Here is a 19180-nt window from a genome sequence, read left to right as displayed (position 1 = left end):
AAAGCATCAGAGAAAAACTGATTTTCAACATAAGACTACATTAGTGAATGTCCCATGTGAAATCACTGTCTCTTCTTGTTTAAGTGAGAAACAAGCAAATGTTCTAGCCTAAAAGAAAACTGAACAATGTAAGAGGTAGCTCAGCTTGCAGCCCCTCTAGACATTCTGTGTGGAGTTAAGGAAGTCAGAGAAACACTGATTTTTCAACAGAATGCTTTGCAATCTTTCAGTTTTTGTTGTTGTCTTGTTTTAGAGAAAAACAAGAAGATATCCTAGCCTAAAAACTTAGCTAATGTCACAAGGGGTAGCTCAGCTTGCAGCCTCCCTGGATATTTACATATATGTACCATAAGCCTACTTTTTCCATCTTTACTATCTATTTACAGATTTTTTTATTCTTGTTTCAAAGAGAAATATGAGGTCATAACCTAAAAGCTTTGCTGATGTAAGTGGCAGCTCAGCTCACAGCTCATCTGGATATAATGTGCTGTAAAAAAAAGCAGTATCAGAAAAACACAGATTTTTTAAAAATATGTAACCAATTTGGTTATTTTCCTATTCTAAATCATTTTATTTTCTGGTTTAAAAAAAGAAACAAGAAATTCTAACCTTAAGTCATAGCTAACACTGTAAGTGGCAGCTCAGCTCACAGCCCCTCTGGAGACTTTGGGCAATAAAACTGCAAAGAAACAAAGAATTTTGACAGAGAAGTACTGCAGTTCTTGAAAATGATATATGCTTTTATGCCTGTTAGATAGGAGAGCTTGAGAGAGACAGGAAAAACACGGAAAGAGAGAAAATGGGGGCTGACATGCACAAATTAGTGTCAGAATCCAGACGTGAAATTGCAAGCAGTGACAAGGACCCTGGCCTCTACACATCGAACACTACCCCAACTAAATGAGCAAACTTTACTACCTACAACTCTAAAAATGTGTAAAAATAACCTAATTCATCTCACCAAGCCTTACTTTATATGCCTCATTTTAGGCGTTTGATTAAAGACCGTCTGTGAGGACATACAACTTATCAGGCTTCTGTTATTTTTAGAAGTGAACTTTTATTGCTCCATCTAATGTATCAGTTCTCCTTCGGGTATTACAGGGATGTGCCTTATGATGTGTCACTGCCTCTCTGTCACTACCATCCTGTCCACATTTGTTCTTCCGCATCATTTGTGCTGCTCCCTTTTCATAAAGCTCATTGAGTCGTGACTCACCTTTGACTTTCTCTCAACATATGCCCTTTTTTTCCTCTCCCTCTCTCATATGTTTCATCCTCCCTCTGCTCTCTCTCTCCTCTGTGTTCTGTCCTAATGAAGGCTAAAAAGGGATTTTTATATTCTGGCAGCATGCAATGATGAAAGGCCTTTGATCAGTGTTTACCCCTGCAGGTGGTGCTCAGCAGGAGCAACAAGAGATACATCCAAATCTTTTTATGTATTCCCTCTCCGCCTGTTTTTCATGTGTTGTCCAGCCTTTCTGCTGTATACGGAGATGTGAAACTGAGTATATTGGGCTGTGGTATGACAAGCTCTTATTGTGATCTGCTGTTTGGGAAGTGGGCTGTAAATATTGGAGGGATAATGTTACGACATCCTGTCCTGTGGCAGTTTGTTTCTGCACCATTTCCCACGAAGGCGGTGGTGCAATCTCGCCACATGATAAGCCCAGGGATGAAATAAAGAGTTTATTTCTTTGTGTTCTTCCCCTCGTGGGCAAACAGGTCATGTTGGCGTTTCTACCAGCAGAGTCGGGGTCAAGATCTGATGCTTAGTTTGACAGTTGAGGTTGGTTTCTGCAGGGTACGGATCCGATTCTTGACATGTCTCGAGCTGAGAGAAGAGGCTGGGGGCAGTGTTTGAGAGCAGAACAAATAAATCAAAGTGCAGACGAACAAACAACCACAGAGAGTAAACCGCAGCAAAGAAGATCCAGCTTCTACGCCACTGATTTATGAAATCACAGGAGTGAACTAATGGATTATATGTGTTTGTATTTATTATTCAGCATCACTTAAAGTCTAGCAAAAACAACCAGAGGCAAAGCTCAACTGAAAGGTTTTTGTTCTAACATTTTAAATACAAATCAGAGTAACTGCTCAAGGCTGGGCTTCAATGTTCTTCTTTGTTATCCTGTATTAGGGCATTAGATCTAAGCAGTAACTCATCTCTTATTATTGCCGTAAATCCCCAAATAAAGACTGGGAGACAATTAGTGACTAGGCCCCTTATTATGGCCTGCATGATCAAACAAGGGCCGGCCCCCTTTTATAAGCCGGAGTATTATCAAGCGTTAACATGATAATTCCTTGTTGTTCCATTTATAACAGCACAGATTTTAAAAGGAACTCTGCATGATCAGACAAAGTCACCACCTTGGATTAGAATCTACATGTAAGAGATTATATCCTCACCTGTGTTCATGAACTCTGGGTAATGACTGAAAGAATGAGACTGTGAATACAAGCGTCTGAAATAAGTTTTCTCTGGTGGCCCGGCTCAGCCTTACAGATTGGGTGGAGTTCCGACATCCAGAGGGGACTAGGATTAGAGCTACTGCTCCTTTTCATCAAAAGAAGCTTGTTGACAGGTTTGGACACCTGATCAGGATGCCTCCTGGAGGCCTCCATATGGAGGTTTTTCAGGCACATCTGGCTGGGAGACCTCAGGGAAGACCTAGAATGCACTGGAGGGATTATACACCCTGTTTAGTCTGGAAAACGGTCACTGGCAAGGGGGATGTCTGCTAGCCTGCTACCACCGCGACGCGACCCCAAATAAGCAGAAGAAGATGGATAGATGGATGGATGTTTTTGCCGTATGGAGTTTGCACCTCTGCTATCTATAATACAGTAATGAGAACTCAGCCTGCAGTGATGAGTGCAACCCACAGCTGAGTTGCTCTGCCCTCCTCCCCCCATCCCCTGTTGTCCTTATTGATGAGTGTTTCCAGTCAAGCCAGCGCCCCATACGCTTTTATACCTCACACTATACTCCCAGTTTTCTCTAAATGGCCTCACAAGGGGGGAAGTGGTTAAAAAGTGGTGCCAACCCCCATCAGTGTGGTCTGTGTCAATGTGTATTCCAGCACTAACTGAGCAGTGATGCGGCCGCTTGAAATGCACATTAAATGGGGATGAATTTTCATTCTGTAAGGTCTCATGCAGTGTTTGACAGCAGCAGCTGCACACACTTGTGGCAATGATGTCACACGTCTCAGAGCTTTACAGGGAAGTGAAAAAGTATTCCCACTCTTCCCGATTTCTTTTTGTTGTCACACTTAAATGTTTCATATCATCAAACAAATGTTCATATCAGACAAAGATAACCCAAGTAAAGTGATTAGTAGTGTTATTAGTAGTAAGTGATTTCATTAATTAAGGGGGGAAAGGCCAGCCAAACCCGCCTGGCCTTGTGTGAAAAAATAATTGCCTCCCCTTGTTAAATCATGAATTAACTGTGATTAACCATATTTTTTCTCTCGTCCTGCCCTGATTACTGCCAGACCTGAGGGTCAAAGTGAAGTAGGCCAAGAAAGCAACACATCATGTCGAAATTCAAGACCAGATGAGAAACAAAGTCAGTAACCACTGTTAGTCTGGAAAGGGTTACAAAACTATTTCTCAGGCTGTGGGCAACAGCAAACCATCGTAAGAGCCATTATCCACAAATGGAGAAAACTTGGAACAGAGATGAACCTTCCAGAGAGTGGCAGGCTGGCCATGTTGACTCCAAGAGTGCCATGACAACTCATCCAGGAGCTTACAAAAGAACCCAGAACAACATCTAAAGACCTGTAAGCCTTTGCAAGAGAGCCATTATCCACAAATAAAGAAAACTGGGAACAGTGGTGAATCTTCAAAGGAGTGTTTGGCCTACCAAAATTGCTCAGAGAGTGCATTGATGAGTCATCCAGGAGCTCACAAAAGAACCCAGAACAACATCTAAAGACCTGTAAGCCTTTGCAAGAGAGCCATTATCCACAAATGGGGAAATCTTAATAACAGTGGTGAACCTTCCTGAGAGTGGAAGACAACCAACTTGACCCCAAGAATGCCTTGACAAATCATCCAGGAGCTCACAAAAGAGCCCAGAACAACACTGACATACCTGCAGGCTTCACTTGAGAGCCATTATCCACAAATGGAGAAAACTTGGAAACATAGGGAACCTTCCCAGGAGTGTCTGGCCAGACTATGAAAGTTACCCAAAGAGTGCATTAATGACTCATCCAGGAGGTCACAAGAAGCCAAAACAACATCTAAAGACCTGTAAGCCTCACTTGACTCAGTTAAGGTCAGAGTTCATGATTCAACAATAAGGAAGAGACTGGGCAAAAATGGCATCATGAGAGATTTTCAAGGCCAAAACCACTGCTGACCAAAGAGAACACAAAGGCTCATCTCCCATTTGTTAAGGGCAATTACATTTTCACATAGGGCCAGGTAGGTTTTTATAGCCTACTATAAGCTTTATGCTCTAATGCGGGATGTATTTCCCTTTATTTCTAGGATACGTTGCAGGCAAAATAAATTGGGACCATAGGCCTAAGCTTGGATACCTCTGGCTTAGTACCTTCTACAAGGTTTTTTATTAGTGCCCTGATTATTGTTTGAGAATTTACGGTACGTATCATCTCTCACAAGCTCAAAATTGCAAATAAATAATTTAAACAGTCCTAGTAGCACATCCATCAGTCAATGTAGACATGAGTAACAGAGTCTTCCAGTAAGGGTTTAAATATTACAGAAGCCTGAGTGCTGTCTTTAGGTCCATTAGGGATTCAGAATGAGTGTTTAGTGATGATGGACTACTGTTCATGTTGCGGTATATTTTTACAAGCTCCTGTATTGTAAGTGAGTATCCATGTTGACAGCTGAATAGTTCGAAACCAGCACAGATGAACTTCTAACTAACTGAATGTTCCAGATGAGCAGGAGGTGTTCAGAAAAACAACTTAGTGACTCACTTACAGATCGAGTGTCCGGCTGGCTTTCCGACTGCCTAATTGAAGTGATGTCTTACAGATTAGCTTGTGTACTGACTAACTGGTTGGCATGAAACACGCACTCACACACAGACGTACAAAGCAACTGTGTTTCTGACTGAGGAAGGGCTGTCATGCAGGCAGATGGGTGAGACGTCTAAGAATAGATGAAAAGAGGGACAGTATTCTGGGAACGCACACACATAACAAAGTGTGACGAGTGTCTGGCAGATAAGTTACACGTGCCTTGCGCCGCCATAAACACATAATAGCAGACACAAAAAGCCCCACACATGGGAGGCCTTTGATGTTGGACACCATCATTTCTCAGGTCTTTCATATCGCCACATATGGTTATTCACTCCTTGGCACTGGCTACTTCAAAGCTATGTAAACTACCTTCTTACAAACCAGCTCCTCTGGTCGGCTAATTCCATTTCCTCCACATGGCTGAGTCCTTGAAGAGGAAAATTCACAGATTATCCACAGCTTTATCCATTAAGGTCAAAGATGAACATAACACAAAGGCATGAAACTGACACTTCTGTGATGATTGTTATCTATGAGAAAGTGGAGGAAAAGGAGAAAAAGGCAGATTTGTGTGGTACAAGCTGCATTCATCCAGTGGTCACATGTTTAGAAATGGTTGAGGGACGCCAAAACAAAAAGAGCAAACTACGCATTTAACAAACTTCTGCAGACAATAGCTGCAGTTACACAAGCCAAGTGTTCTTTTTCTAAATGAAATTAATCCAACTGGGGTTTTCCAATGATGCTGTTTAGAGTAAATAATGATCTCACAGTTAAATGACTGAAAAAGGTCACAGAAAAGATGCTAACATGGGGAAATACTCTTCCAATCATGCCCACTTACTGAGTTTTTTCCTATCTTAAAAACTGATTCCCTACTAAGGATGTTAAGCGTCTATTTCCCTATTCAGCTATACGCTCATTTAAATTTCATTTAACCAACTAGTCTAAAGAGGCGAAAATCCTTAGAAAACAGTCAAATTCCTCATAAGGTTACTGTGTCAGCAGGTGTGATGTTAGCCCGATATACTCTCTACAGTGTGGCTAACATTAAAAGCTAGCACCACCAGTCTTTGTTCCTCTTTGCAGATTAATATCGTGCTTTGATATGTGGCCTCTTTTCACTTTAGGTGAGTAGTTACACATGAGTCCAACCCTCGACAGGCTACATACCACTTTATTTCCATCTCCCCCCTTAAGAAACTGTCATACCCTGCTGTTCCTGATACACGCTAACCGCTAAACCACCGCTGAGCTTCTCATGTTTACATCCAGTGAAGCCCCAGACAGGAAGGCAGCAACCAGTAACTGAAAGTACAGCGACCTCTAGTGGTGGGAGGTTCATTACAGTTTAAAAGTGCATTATGGACCGGGATTTAAACCCTTGTTTATAAAATGCTAGGTAATTTTTTTAACTGACTCATTAATCCTGTGCCGGCTAATTGTTAAATGAATTCAACCATTTTACCAATTAACCGCATGCATCCCTATTCCCTACTATATCCCATTTCAGCCCTGATCACACTTTTTTGCTGCTAGTATCAATGGGCTTGGCTAGTACTCATATATCGTACAGTGAACAAGAGCTTAAAACATGTAGATGGGGGGGGGGTAAGCCGCTAACCCTCACCCCAGTCTTGCTCTGGATGTCCTTGCAGATTACCGGGGCATGGGAAAACAATCTGTCATCACCTTTAGAGTGGAGTAAGCATGGCCTACTGTTGCCACAAGCTCCTGGTCATACTGTAGATGTAGATTCCTAGGCAAAAGAGATGCCATCGAGCTCGACCTTGGCTCCAACCCCCATTCCACAGCCCGGATTGTGGCAAATCAGGCCCCAAGATGACTCCTTAGCCCCCTACATGCCTGAAACCTAAGACTGTAGATCATATTTTGTGTTTTCGGGTTTAGTGGTTGGTCAGTCTTCTTAGCTTTGTAGTTCTCTAAAACCTCCTACAGGTGGCAGTGCAACCTGATAAAAAGAGCACAAAATTCATCCTTAATCAGTCAACAATATGTTGCCCCTGTACAAAAACCTCCAAAGGAAAATTCAGGGAGGAAATGAAAGAGTTTTGTACATGTGTAGGGCTCAGTAAATAAAAAAGCAATCTCAGCATCATTATGAAACTGATATGATTATTTTACATTGCTAGAAAAAAAAATCCCCTGAAAGCTATATTTATTAAAGTTTCCTGTCAAAATCTTCTTTTTCCTTTTTACATTTCTTTAATGTGATTAATCTCAGAATTTCCATAGTTAATTTCCTGTTTAATAGCATTTTGAAATTAAAATAAATCCAAAACTATTCCAAAACTATCATACTTAACAGCTGTCAGGGCATCAGCCTTTAAAACACACTAAACAGCACAAAAAGTGTTTTTCTCAGATGTAAACACCAGAGTATTAACCACAGGTGTGGTGATCATGACTAGAAGCATTACTGATCTATCACAAATCTTTAATGAAAACAGGACAAAAAATGATGTATACTGATCAACTGAGGCATCTCTATCACAGGGTAAAGTTTCCACATGCAGAGCTTTTAAAGATAAGTGAGATATGAAAGTCAGAACTGAATACTGGACATCAAAATTACTGTCATTTTTTGACAATGACAGTTCATGGTCGTCACTGAAAGGTTTCAAACAGCTCATAATAGCATGAGTCACTTCCTCATGAGAATTACCGTTCAACAGTTGCATTGTGCAAGTTTTTTACGCTTTCTACTCTCACTGTGGAGCACAGCATGAAAGTGATGTATAAAAGGACACCTTTTTGACTCGATAACCAAGCTACTTTTAGTGATCCCATGTGCCTGACAGCCCAGCTGTCCTTTACACACGTCAGTTCATAGGTAGGTTATGCTGTTAGGTTATCTTTACTTCGTGCATAGTTTTATTTTTACATTCCAGTGTTTTTGTAACTGGACACATCCATTTGAAAAACCTCCCATAGACGGTGTCTGGGAAAAGGCAGAGCCTTTGAAAAAAACTTGGAGGGTGACTGGATGAATGTTCTGTCTGTCACATCATTACAGACCAATCAGAGCAACAAAACACCTCCGATTAGACTCTTGCTGAAACCGGTCAGGAGAAGGGCAAAAACATCGAAGAAATATCATCAAGTTCTGATCAAACTGGCGCTATAGCAGCATCCAGGGTAATCTTGTTGCTGCTTGCTTACATCACAACACGTCCGGAAGTACTTCCTCTTACTCCTCAACCCACGCTGATTGGTCTTGTCACTGTCTTACAGGGCCCAGTCTTCAGATGTGAGCCTTGCGAGATGAATTCGCCAGTGAGAAACACGGAAACGGGCGAATCCATCTGCTTTGCAAGGTTAGGTTTTTTACTGACTGAACGTGAAATTTTAAAAAATGACAATTAGCTAGTGTCAATGTTATATGTGAGTCATTCTCTTACAACTACAGACAGCTGCTCCCCTTTGTTTCCAGGCTGTTTCCAACCAAAGTAAAACTATTGCTTGCTCTAAGGTTGTCAAAATGTTTAATATGTCCCAAACTTAGATGCAGAGCCATTTGCAGTGGATGGTGGATGTAAGGTGGAAAAATGTGTGGAAAAAAGATAATGACGTGCTTTTGTTCTGAAGGGTATATCTTCTGTGGCATCTTTTGTTACATCTAGTGTCCAAACTGCACCATTTATCATTTAAAACATCCTGTTATAACTGAAAAAATTAGGAAACTTGAATAGCCATTCAGAGTTAAGGTGGTGGTGAGTCCTGATGCTCACCCAGTTGAGAACTACTGTTTTAAATGATACAAAAACAAGAAATTACGTCAACTTTAGCTGTCTTTAACCTTATACTTACTGTACAGATACATAACAGATTTTCTTATGTAACGTTTTGCAACAAGCTCTCAAAAGTTGACCTATTCCTTTAAGAAGTCCACATGAAGGGATGCATTCGTTATTCTGAGGTGTATTTACTGCTCTCACATATAAACACCTCCAGCAGCTGTTACAGCAGCTTTAAGAACAGCCTGATAAATGTTGCTCTTTAGGATGCATCTGAGGACAAAAACAAACAGAGTTAGAATATTCAATCACCTATAAAGACCAGTCAGATAGAGGGTTCATGACAAACATGAATATTCTCTATTTGGCAAACATTCACATGTGATTGGAAGTGGAACAATAACAGACTTAAACGCATCAACAGCTGATTACTTTCCATCTTGTGTACAAAACAAATCAGAAGAAATAGGATATAACAGTTATAAAACTAGAGAGGGAGAATACACTGCAGCATTTCCCATGATGAACAATCTCCAGGAAACCTCACTAAAGCAGAGCTGGTCTGCCCTCTGGGAAAACACCCAGAGGAAGAGAGAGGGCTTCTATAAATGATGATACAATAACGGTAATAAAGATGGACTCCCTGGGGTTATTTCTCTCCTTACAGAACACGTAACCCCAGTGATTGTTAAGAAAGCAGATGGGCCTTCAAAAATATGGAAGAGTAATTAGCATCTGTCAAAAGAACTTTAATTGGATTACAGTGCACCATACTTTTTTGAAATTAGATTAATCATCTTTCCAAAGAGCCAGATAATTCATGTTTTATGCGTTCATATGATGCATATATAATCTGATTGGGATGTGCATTACTGCTGGAATAAAAGGCTCAGTGCAGAGTTGTATTTCATTCCTAACTCTGATGAATTCTGTGAATAAGGCCTTAATGTATTATTTAGAGGGAAAAATCTATTCAGCACATATTTTCCAAGTTAAAGTGAAGACAGTGAATGAGAACCAGCAGCAGTTGTAAGCAGTTATACATCTGTACATTTTAGTTTACTCACTTCTTTTGCGATACTAAGAACATTTCTGTTGTTTTCTCGACTTCTCCATTTATCTACCTTGTTATCTTGGTATAAGAACACTGCTGTTACTTCTTTGACAAGTTAGCTTCTCAAAACCTCCAGAAAAGGACTCAAACTTACTTATTGAGGAAATTAGGGCTGTCGAGATTAACTGAGTTATTCACAATTAATCAAGGTCCACATTGAGCTCACATTTCTTTTAATCATGGTTAATCTCAGGCTTTCTTGTCTCTTGAAGATGCTTTGGTCAAGCCACAGCAGCATCGCTCTGCAGCAACAGTGATGTAAAATAAGTCCACCACTGCTCCTTCATGCCTCATTTCACTTTAAAAAAAACTCTTACAACTCAGTGGACTAGTCAAAGTCATCTGAACCTTGCGCTAACAAACATTTACCTTTTTTACTAGGGCTGAACGATTTGGGGAAATAATCTAATTACATTTTTTTTCCCCAATATTGCAATTGCAATTTGAAATGTGATCATTCCACAACTTTCTTTTATTCCTAAACAAGGGCTGAACAATTCTTTATACGTGTCTTATTCTGCTGATTTTGACTCTTATTGCAAATTGGATATGAGTTATTGCATTGCAGGGTTTTTGTCATTCTTATATTCAATAAGAAAAAGTACAAAATGAAGAAGGTAGGATTTTTTGTAGGCTAATATAAAAAAGTGGCACCTGGATGATTGCGTATGTCATGCATAACATCTCTGCTGCAAAAAAAGTTTAAACCTGGTATTTTGACACAAATTTCAGGTCAAAGAAATATTGTACCTTTTGCGATTTGAAAATTGCAGCAGGCTATATTGGGATTTAATTTTTGATTAATTGCCCAGCCCTACTTTTTACTGTCCCATTATTTCCTTTCAGCTCCTTTTTCTGTGTAAAGTTCACGTTAAAATCTTTGATAACTTCAGGGTTTTTTTTTGTTTGTTTCGGTACGAGAGCCTTTGCCACACCTTTTCACTTTGCATCATCCTACCTGTGTGAGGAAGTTGTAAAAGCCTGTCGCATCTACAATGCAAAATCAAATCCAAGCTGGACATTGAACATGAACTGAGAGCGGCAGTCTCACAGCTGCACCTAAGACGCAAAAAGATCTTAAATTATTGCAGGTCTGGGTGTAAAAATCTTAAAGATGTTTATAAAAGTTTTTACTTTCAGGGAATTGTTCATCTTCAGCGAGTCAGAATTTTTAAACTCAAAGTTTTTAGTTTTTATGTAGTGGTAGGTTTTAAGGTCATCCTCCCACTGAATGGTGTGCAGCCACACTGTTCTGCTTCTCAACTCTGTGCCTCAGCTTGGTCAAATATAAAACTAAAATATAAAAGATCTGGATTTCAAAGTTTATTCATAGTGCAGAAGGCCACACAGCAGCCCTGCTCTGCTTTCCCCCTCAGTGTGAATCAGTGAGCGTTCCCCATGATTCTGACTGTATCTATGTTGTTAGATATGTCCTGTTACTTTTCCCAGAATAGTGAAATTTAAAGCCATGATATTTACATTTCACTTTCACTATGAACATCATGGAAGAATAACGGGCCTGAAGTGATTTTCCCCCCTCTGTGCCATCTCCATGAAGCTTCATTATGGCGCCGTTGCAGAAATGCACGATGAAAACACCTTATGATCTAGCATCCAGTTTATCCACAGCCACTGTTAATATGTCGTACATCTCCTGTTACAACCAAAGAAATTAATGATTTCTCTGTCTTTATAAACTGTTGGAGACATTTGAGCTAACACAAACACTCAACTACAAAGATACAACACAGGTTTCAGTGCAACAATCCATTTAGCTTCACTATTCCACATACAATGGACAAAAAAAAAAAACAGGTCAACCAGACAAAAACACGCCAAAAAGATTGATCTGACCCACAAATGTTTCCTCCATGGATGGATGGATGGATAGATGTGTGGCATTAGACAATAAAAACTGCTGTGGTTGTGTTTTTGTGTGTATTTGATCTCCGGCCAGTTTTCACTATCAACAGCAGCTGCCGGTCACACCAGGGTGTCAAGCTGCTGCTGGCATTCACACACAAACACACACTCACTGCCTAAAAATCAATACTGTTTCTCCCCATAACCCCCTTCCCATGCTCCCAACACAACAGAGCTACAACACCATAGGGACAGGCACGCTCACGCTCACATTTACTGAGTGCACTTTAGTTGGGATGCATCACTGGCATGACCTGTGGGAGCGTTAATGTGAGGAGGGGAAGTATGATGGTTCCCATAATGTCAACAGTGAGGGCAAACCATAATATGTGCAACCTATGGTTGCATTTAGCTTCCAAACAAGCAAACAGCCTCTAATGTTGTCCTCATCTGAGCTTGTGTTAGGGCTGGGCAATACATTCTGTTCTATGATATATAAACAAGATAAACAGTGAGGAAATACTATTAAAATCATTATGTGTTTGTAGGTTGAGGTTGCCAGCCTAACTTTTAATAAAAAAAAAAATAGGAATATGGCACTCCTTGCCAGTTCCACTCACTTATCCACATGTTGCCAACATATTTGCACAATTTTGGCATTGCTCTCTTACTCTTTTGGTTGAAAAAATGACTCAGGATTATAAGGTTTTCTTACATTTTGACACTACCAGTGGCTGTTTTGTACTAAAGAGTACAGACATTTTTGACAACCTAACTGTACAGAAATGTTGCCAATGTTTTTGCACAAAATTGCCAAATAACAGGTTATTTATTGTAGTAAATCATCAAAATATGTAGGCAAGCTTCTGTAAAATATCCAAATTGCACAAAAAAACATTGGCAACATTTGGAAACATGGAGGAAGGAACAAGAGTAAGGATTTCCCTCACTCCTTGCCAGTTCTACTCAATAATACAAATGTTGCCAATATAAGTGCAACTAAAAGATTGCGCTCTTGATCTTTTGGTTAAAAATATGGCTTAAGATTATAATGTTTCTGCAAGTTTTGTTATAACCCGTGATTAATGGTGATTTTATAATTTTAATTTTGACAACCCAATATAAAGATATGTTGCAAATGATTGAGTACAAAATTGCCCAGTATCGGTTGATTAATTGTTTTACATCATCAAAAATTGCAGGAAGACTCCCACACAATGACTAAATTGCGCAAATACATTGGCAATATTTGGAAACAATGGTTGAACTGGCATGCATTGAGAGTTCTTTCTTCACTCTTTGGCCATTCCCTTCACTTATCCAAATGTTGCCGACATATTCGTGCAATTTAGGCATTGCTCCCCCATTTTTTTTTATTTTTTTTTTGATAATAATGACACACAAGATTTTCAAGTTTTTGTATGTTTTGATTTAACCACCAAAAATGATAAATAATGGACAGATTACCATCTTATAATGCATGGTATTAAAGGGAAGATTTTGACAAACTCAATATACAGATATGTTGCTAATGTTTCAGTACAAAATTGCCCATTATAGGGCAATTTATTGATTTAGGCATTGCTCTCTAACTCTTTTGCTTAAAATCTGACACAAGGTTATTAAGTTTCAGAACATTTTGATGCTACCACTAACCCCATTGCATTAAATAGTATAGAATTTTTGACATCCTTTACGGATATGTTGCCAATGTTTTTGCTCTAAATTGTTCAATATTGGGTAATTTATTGTCGTACATCATCAAAAATTGCAGAAAGACTCCTACATGTTGACTAAATTGCACAAATACAGTACATGGGCAATATTTGGAAACATGGGTTGGACTGGCATGCAATAGGCGTTTTCCTCACTCTTTTGCCATTCCCTCACTTGTCCAGATGTTGCCAACATATTTGCGCAATTTAAGCATAGCTCTCCCTTTTGATTTCTAGAAAAATATGACTCAAGATTATTAAATTTCTGTAAATTTTGATATAACTACTAATAAAAATGGATATATTATCATCTTTAAACCCATGCTACTAAAGAGAAGATTTTGACAAACTCAGAATATGGATATTTTGCCAATTTTTAAGTAAAAAATTGCCCAGCGTTGGACAATTTATAAAATGTCTAAATTGCACAACTACATTGATAAGATTGGAAATATTGGTGGATTTGCCAAGGAGTAAGGATTCCCCTAAATCCTTGCCAGTTCATCTCACTTCTCCAAATGTTGGCAATACATTTGTGCAATTTAGGCATTGCTTTCTAACTCTTTTGCTTAAAATCTGACAAGGCTATTAAGTTTCAGAACATTTTGATACTACCAGTTAATCCATGGTATTTAATAGTATAGAATTTTTGACATCCTTTACAGATATGTTGCCAATGTTTTTGCTCTAAATTGTTCAATATTGGGTAATTTATTGTCGTACATCATCAAAAAATGCAGGCAGACCCCAACATTAACTAAAGTACAAAAATACATTCAGAAACATGGGTTGAACTGGCAAGGAGTAAGGTTTGGTTCATCTCACTTAATCAGTGTTGCCAATATTTTTGTGCAATTTAGATTTTGCTCTTTCACTCTTTTGGTTGAAAAATATGACCGAATGTCATTAAGTTTTTGTAAGTCTCAGTACAACCACTGATTAAAACAATGTAGATTTTAACATTTTATAACACGTGATTTAATTGCATGGACAATTTTGACAGTCTAAATATATTTTTAAAAATGTTGCCAATGTTTTAATACAAAATTGCTCAATATTGAGCATCTCTTTGACTTCTGTGTTGTTGCAGAGATGTCAAACAGGTTTCAACATGTTTTCATTTTTGCCAGAATCATTATCAATACAACAACCATAATGGAGATATTCATCACTTATTGTTATCCAACTAAAAATGAAGAGCTATGATTTTTGGTCCATATTGCCCAGCCCTAGTTTGTGTTCATAAGCTTAAGCTAGCAACATGAAATTCTTCAAGCGTTTTTGAGCTGAAATATCAAAATTCCTCACGGTCCCAGGGTTGGAACTGAACAGAACTGCGAAATGCAAACAGACAAACACCAACGTATCCTCCCGTGACCAAACATCCTGTCCCAGCATCCTCCCCTCTCTCCACTCACCGATATGAGGTCTGTTTTCTGAACGCCAGTCCCCTTAATTTCTCCTCCAGAGACTCCTGCTCCATGTCGGGCAGGCTGCTGAACGTGTCGCTGCAGCAGCCCACGGCAGCCTCCTCCGAGCCAGCTCCAGACTCCGAGTCACCCCCATCGGCTCCCAGAGTGGCCAGGCGCCCGCTGAAGCCCCCCGTAGCCGGGCTCGGTCGGTCCTTCGCTTGGGGGTCCATGCTGGTCGGTCCTCGGTGTGTCGCCCCGCTCTGGACCCCCCTCTTCCCTGGTTTGTGAGGGGACACTGATGCCGGTGTCGGAGAGGAGGACTTAATGGGGGAAATGGCTGACCGTTAAGGTTCGGGGCGGTTTGACCGTTATGATTTCTGACCGTTGACCGCTTTGATACACTGCAGCCAGGTACGGCAGCACGCGCAGCCGCCTGGACAACAGACCGAACTGCACTCACGAGCCCTTACCAACTGAGCGCGAGCTACATCAAGCTAGCAACGTCTGCCAGGAAGCTGAGCGTCATACATTTCAAAATAAAAGCGTTAACAGCCTGAACACAGGGTGTACGTTGCCAAATTGTTAACTTTGATGAGTGAAGACAAATAAAATACTTGAAAATATTTTTTAAATGTTTTTTTTTATCCTTTTTACTTTATCAAAAATGTAATGTCTTAAGTATTTCATGTGCACGTTTTACCATTTTGAACAGGAATGAGGAATTTCAAACTGAATTCACCTTTTTATACCCAAATTTGAGCCAGCTCACTGGGCTTCTCTGAGAAGTCAGAAATTAATCAAGCGTAACATTCAACCACGAAAACTCATTTTTCTGTTCAGGAATGCAAGTAAATAACTATAATTTCACATATTCATCAAGAAATAATAATGTGCTTTACTATTTTTTCAGTTTTTTTGTAAATCAGTAAATTTGAAAATTCATGGATAACAATAATAATTTTATTTTAGCATTAAAAATATCATATTGGTTAAAGAGCTTCTACATATTGGTGTATTAACCATTGCAAAAACATCCAAAATGATTTTGGAAATTAGCAATGCTGTTAATTTAGGGCAGCTGTGGCATAAACCTTACTTTGGTTAGGGTAAGGGTGGTCTAATAAATTTGTTAAGCACTGAAAATTTTAATATATTTCATTTTGAATGTCTTGTCATTGTCTTTTAATGCTCTTAATAATTTTAATATTCTGTTTTCAGCTCTTTCAGTATTTTGACTTGCATTGTGTTTGAATGGTCCTATAAAGAAAAACTTGCCTTGCCTTTTACATAAAAAAACAGGGGATTAGTTTGGGAACTAACAGAACAAAACCAAATAGAAACCTGATACTAATAGTTATATCATGAAATAAACATTTTTTTCATATCAAAGCATACGAGAGGGACCCAACTGCAGTCAAGATGGCCAACATGGACGTCGCTATACATCCAATCCATGCTGGAAGTCCTGAGCGGAAGTTTCTTCTTTTTGTTGGACTCAGTCGCCAGCGCCTAAGCCTAACCCTTGGTGCTGGATCTCAAATATATCACCTTCCCCACTGCCTTACCCTGAACCTAACCACTCGGGTTTTAATGCCTAAGCCTAACCTTAGACATCCGGACTTGTGGTTGAGACTTCCGGTACAGATGTATGTCGGCCATCTTGTCTGCATCAAGGTACTCTTGACGCATACACTAGTCTACATATGACTAGCACATATAATTTACACATTTTCAGGGGATTTAATTTTACTAGCCTGGGGCCTGTTCTAGTAAGACTTATTTATGAAAATAAATTTATAAAAATTGATTCAAATAATATAAATGTATTGCATTTATCTTTTTTAACAAACAGAGGCAGAAATAGGCTTCACCTTTTATTTCAATTTTTATTTTATAAAGGGTAATTTTTTAGGATTTTATCAGCTATTTTGAATGAAGAAATATAAATATTTTTGTGATGATAAACGCCAAAATATTTTTTGTAAAAATGCCCATGCCTATAAAGGAAAAAAAAAGAAAAAAAAGATAAGATTTATTAATAAGTCGACTTTAAAAATCCGGATATTTTGTTAAAAATATCGTCATAAATTCGCTTTGTGATAGGTACTGTATGGCGAGTTGAGAGTGACATTGCATCCTTAATCTTAGTTCTTACTTTAAACGGCTTTTATTTTCTAATGCATGACCGGAACTCACGTAATTAAGTCTTTGTGACTTGACTGGGGTTTTAAAAGCTGCGAAACCGCGAGCTGCTGTGAGGGCGGAGACAATAAACACTACAACTACCCGCATCCAACCATCCATCTATCCATCCATCCATCCGGGTCTGTCCCTCCATCCATCCATCTGGCCCATGGGACGAGCAGCGTGGCATTGTGGGATATTCCCTCTCCTCCTCCTCCTTTCTGCAGCATCATCATCATCAGTCAGAAAGTAGGGCAGAGGGTGAGCGTACACGCACGGACTCACACGCTCACTCTCTACCACTAATCACACCAACACACTCTGTGTGTCCATATGTTGTGTGAGTGTCAGAGCTGCCACCATGATTCTAACATTCACACATCTCCTGTATCACATCCACTCATTCTTCTCTGCCATGTGCCGTGGTTCTGCCTGTCAGACATCAGCTGTTTCACGTCATGACCATTTCTACCCTCTGACATCAGGTTCATATTCACAGCTGACCTGAGCTGAACCCTCGGTTCTCTCCGGACTTTTATTTCTGTGGGGCAGCATCTGTCTTCGGTCTCTGCCATTCCACACCGTGAATAATTTCATTAAACAAACCACATGTACACAGTGGTGGGAGAGCAGTTCACAGCCTTTATTCAGGGGCTGGACTGTGAAAATGCTCCGGCTAAACGTGGACGTGTTAAACTTTATGTTTGTAAATAAAGGCTGCAAAAACTTGAACACTGGCAGGTGGTTTTCTCTCATTTATAGTCCGAACTTTAAGCCACCCTCACCTGATAAATCCAGATAAACATCTTATTTCAAGATGCAAAAAGTAACATCTGAACTTCTTTATCATGTATTTAAATGCAAATATGAAAAATTATGTATGAATAAAATGTATCAGTGTCCAATTTGGGTCAACTGTCTTTCCTTCCAACCCAACAAGAATTAGGATACCTCAATCCTTCTACCCCAGTAAGAACTGGGACACCATTGTCCCTTCATCTCAACAAGAATCGGAGTACCCAAGCCCCTCCATCCCAAAAGAAAAACAACAATAAAGACCTTCCATCCCAACAAGAATCAGAGTACCCTAGCCCCTCCATCCCAAAAGAAAAACAACAATAAAGACCTTCCATCCCAACAAGAATCAGAGTACCCTAGCCCCTCCATCCCAAAAGAAAAACAACAATGAAGACCTTCCATCCCAACAAGAATTGGAGTACCCTAGCCCCTCCATCCCAAAAAAATAAGAACAATATGGACCTTTCATCCCAACAAGAGTTGGGATACCTTAGCCCCTCCATCCCGACAAGAATCATAACAACTGATTCTTTCATTCCTACAACAATCAGGACAATCTTTTTCTCCATGACATTAAAAACGGGGAACACTAGCCCTCCATCCTATCAAGAACCAGGACAACCAATACCTCCATCTGAACAAGAATCAGGACTCCTTAGCCCCTCCATCCCAACAAGAATCTGGACAACCAGTTTCTCCATCCTATCCAGAATTGGGACAACCAACTAAAACAAGGACATCTTAACCCCTGCATCCCAACAAGAATAAGAATAATCTAGGCCTTACTCATTGCAAGAACTGGGGCACTATCCCTAAATCTGAACAAGAATTAGACACCCTTGCCCCTCCATCCCAACAAGAATTAGTACAGTCATTCCCTCCACCTCAACAAGAATCATGATAACCTCGCCCCTCCATAACAAAAAGAATCAGTATACCCTAGCCCCTTGATCCCACCAAGAATCTGGAAATGTTATCCTTAAATCCCAACAGGAATTGGGACACCCTTTTTCCATCTGAACAAGAATCAGGACATCCAAACCCACTATCCAACAAGAATCTGGACACCCTATCACTCAGTTCCAACAAGAATTTGGATATTGTATCCTTCCATCCCAACAAAAGTCCTTACACTCTATTCTTCAATCCTACTAAGAACTGGGATACTCATTCCTTTCATCCAAACAAGACTTGAGACACCCTAGCCCCTCTCTCCCAACAAAAACAGAATAATCTAAGCTTTCCATCCCAGTATAAATCATGACAGATTAGCCTATCTGTCTTAACAACCATTGGGCACCCTAAGCCCTCCATCCTT

The 19180-nt window shown here is 39.7% G+C and overlaps 1 protein-coding gene across 4 annotated transcripts in view; it reads right to left on the bottom strand.

Annotated features, from left to right (window-relative positions):
- dgki (diacylglycerol kinase, iota) overlaps positions 1 to 15342 on the bottom strand; it is a 133311-nt gene extending 117969 nt beyond the window's left edge. For all 4 annotated transcript variants that reach the window (XM_041781243.1, XM_041781245.1, XM_041781244.1 and 1 more), the window contains exon 1: positions 14887 to 15342. In XM_041781243.1, the coding sequence (XP_041637177.1) occupies positions 14887 to 15110 (224 nt within the window). In that variant the 5' untranslated portion in view covers positions 15111 to 15342. The remainder of the gene's footprint in view (positions 1 to 14886) is intronic.
- Positions 15343 to 19180: the final 3838 nt, after the last annotated feature.

Source organism: Cheilinus undulatus, linkage group 23, assembly GCF_018320785.1.
Source record: "Cheilinus undulatus linkage group 23, ASM1832078v1, whole genome shotgun sequence".
NCBI lineage: Eukaryota > Metazoa > Chordata > Actinopteri > Labriformes > Labridae > Cheilinus > Cheilinus undulatus.
Note: the sequence above shows the minus strand (reverse complement) of the source record. Positions and strands in the feature narration are given on the sequence as shown.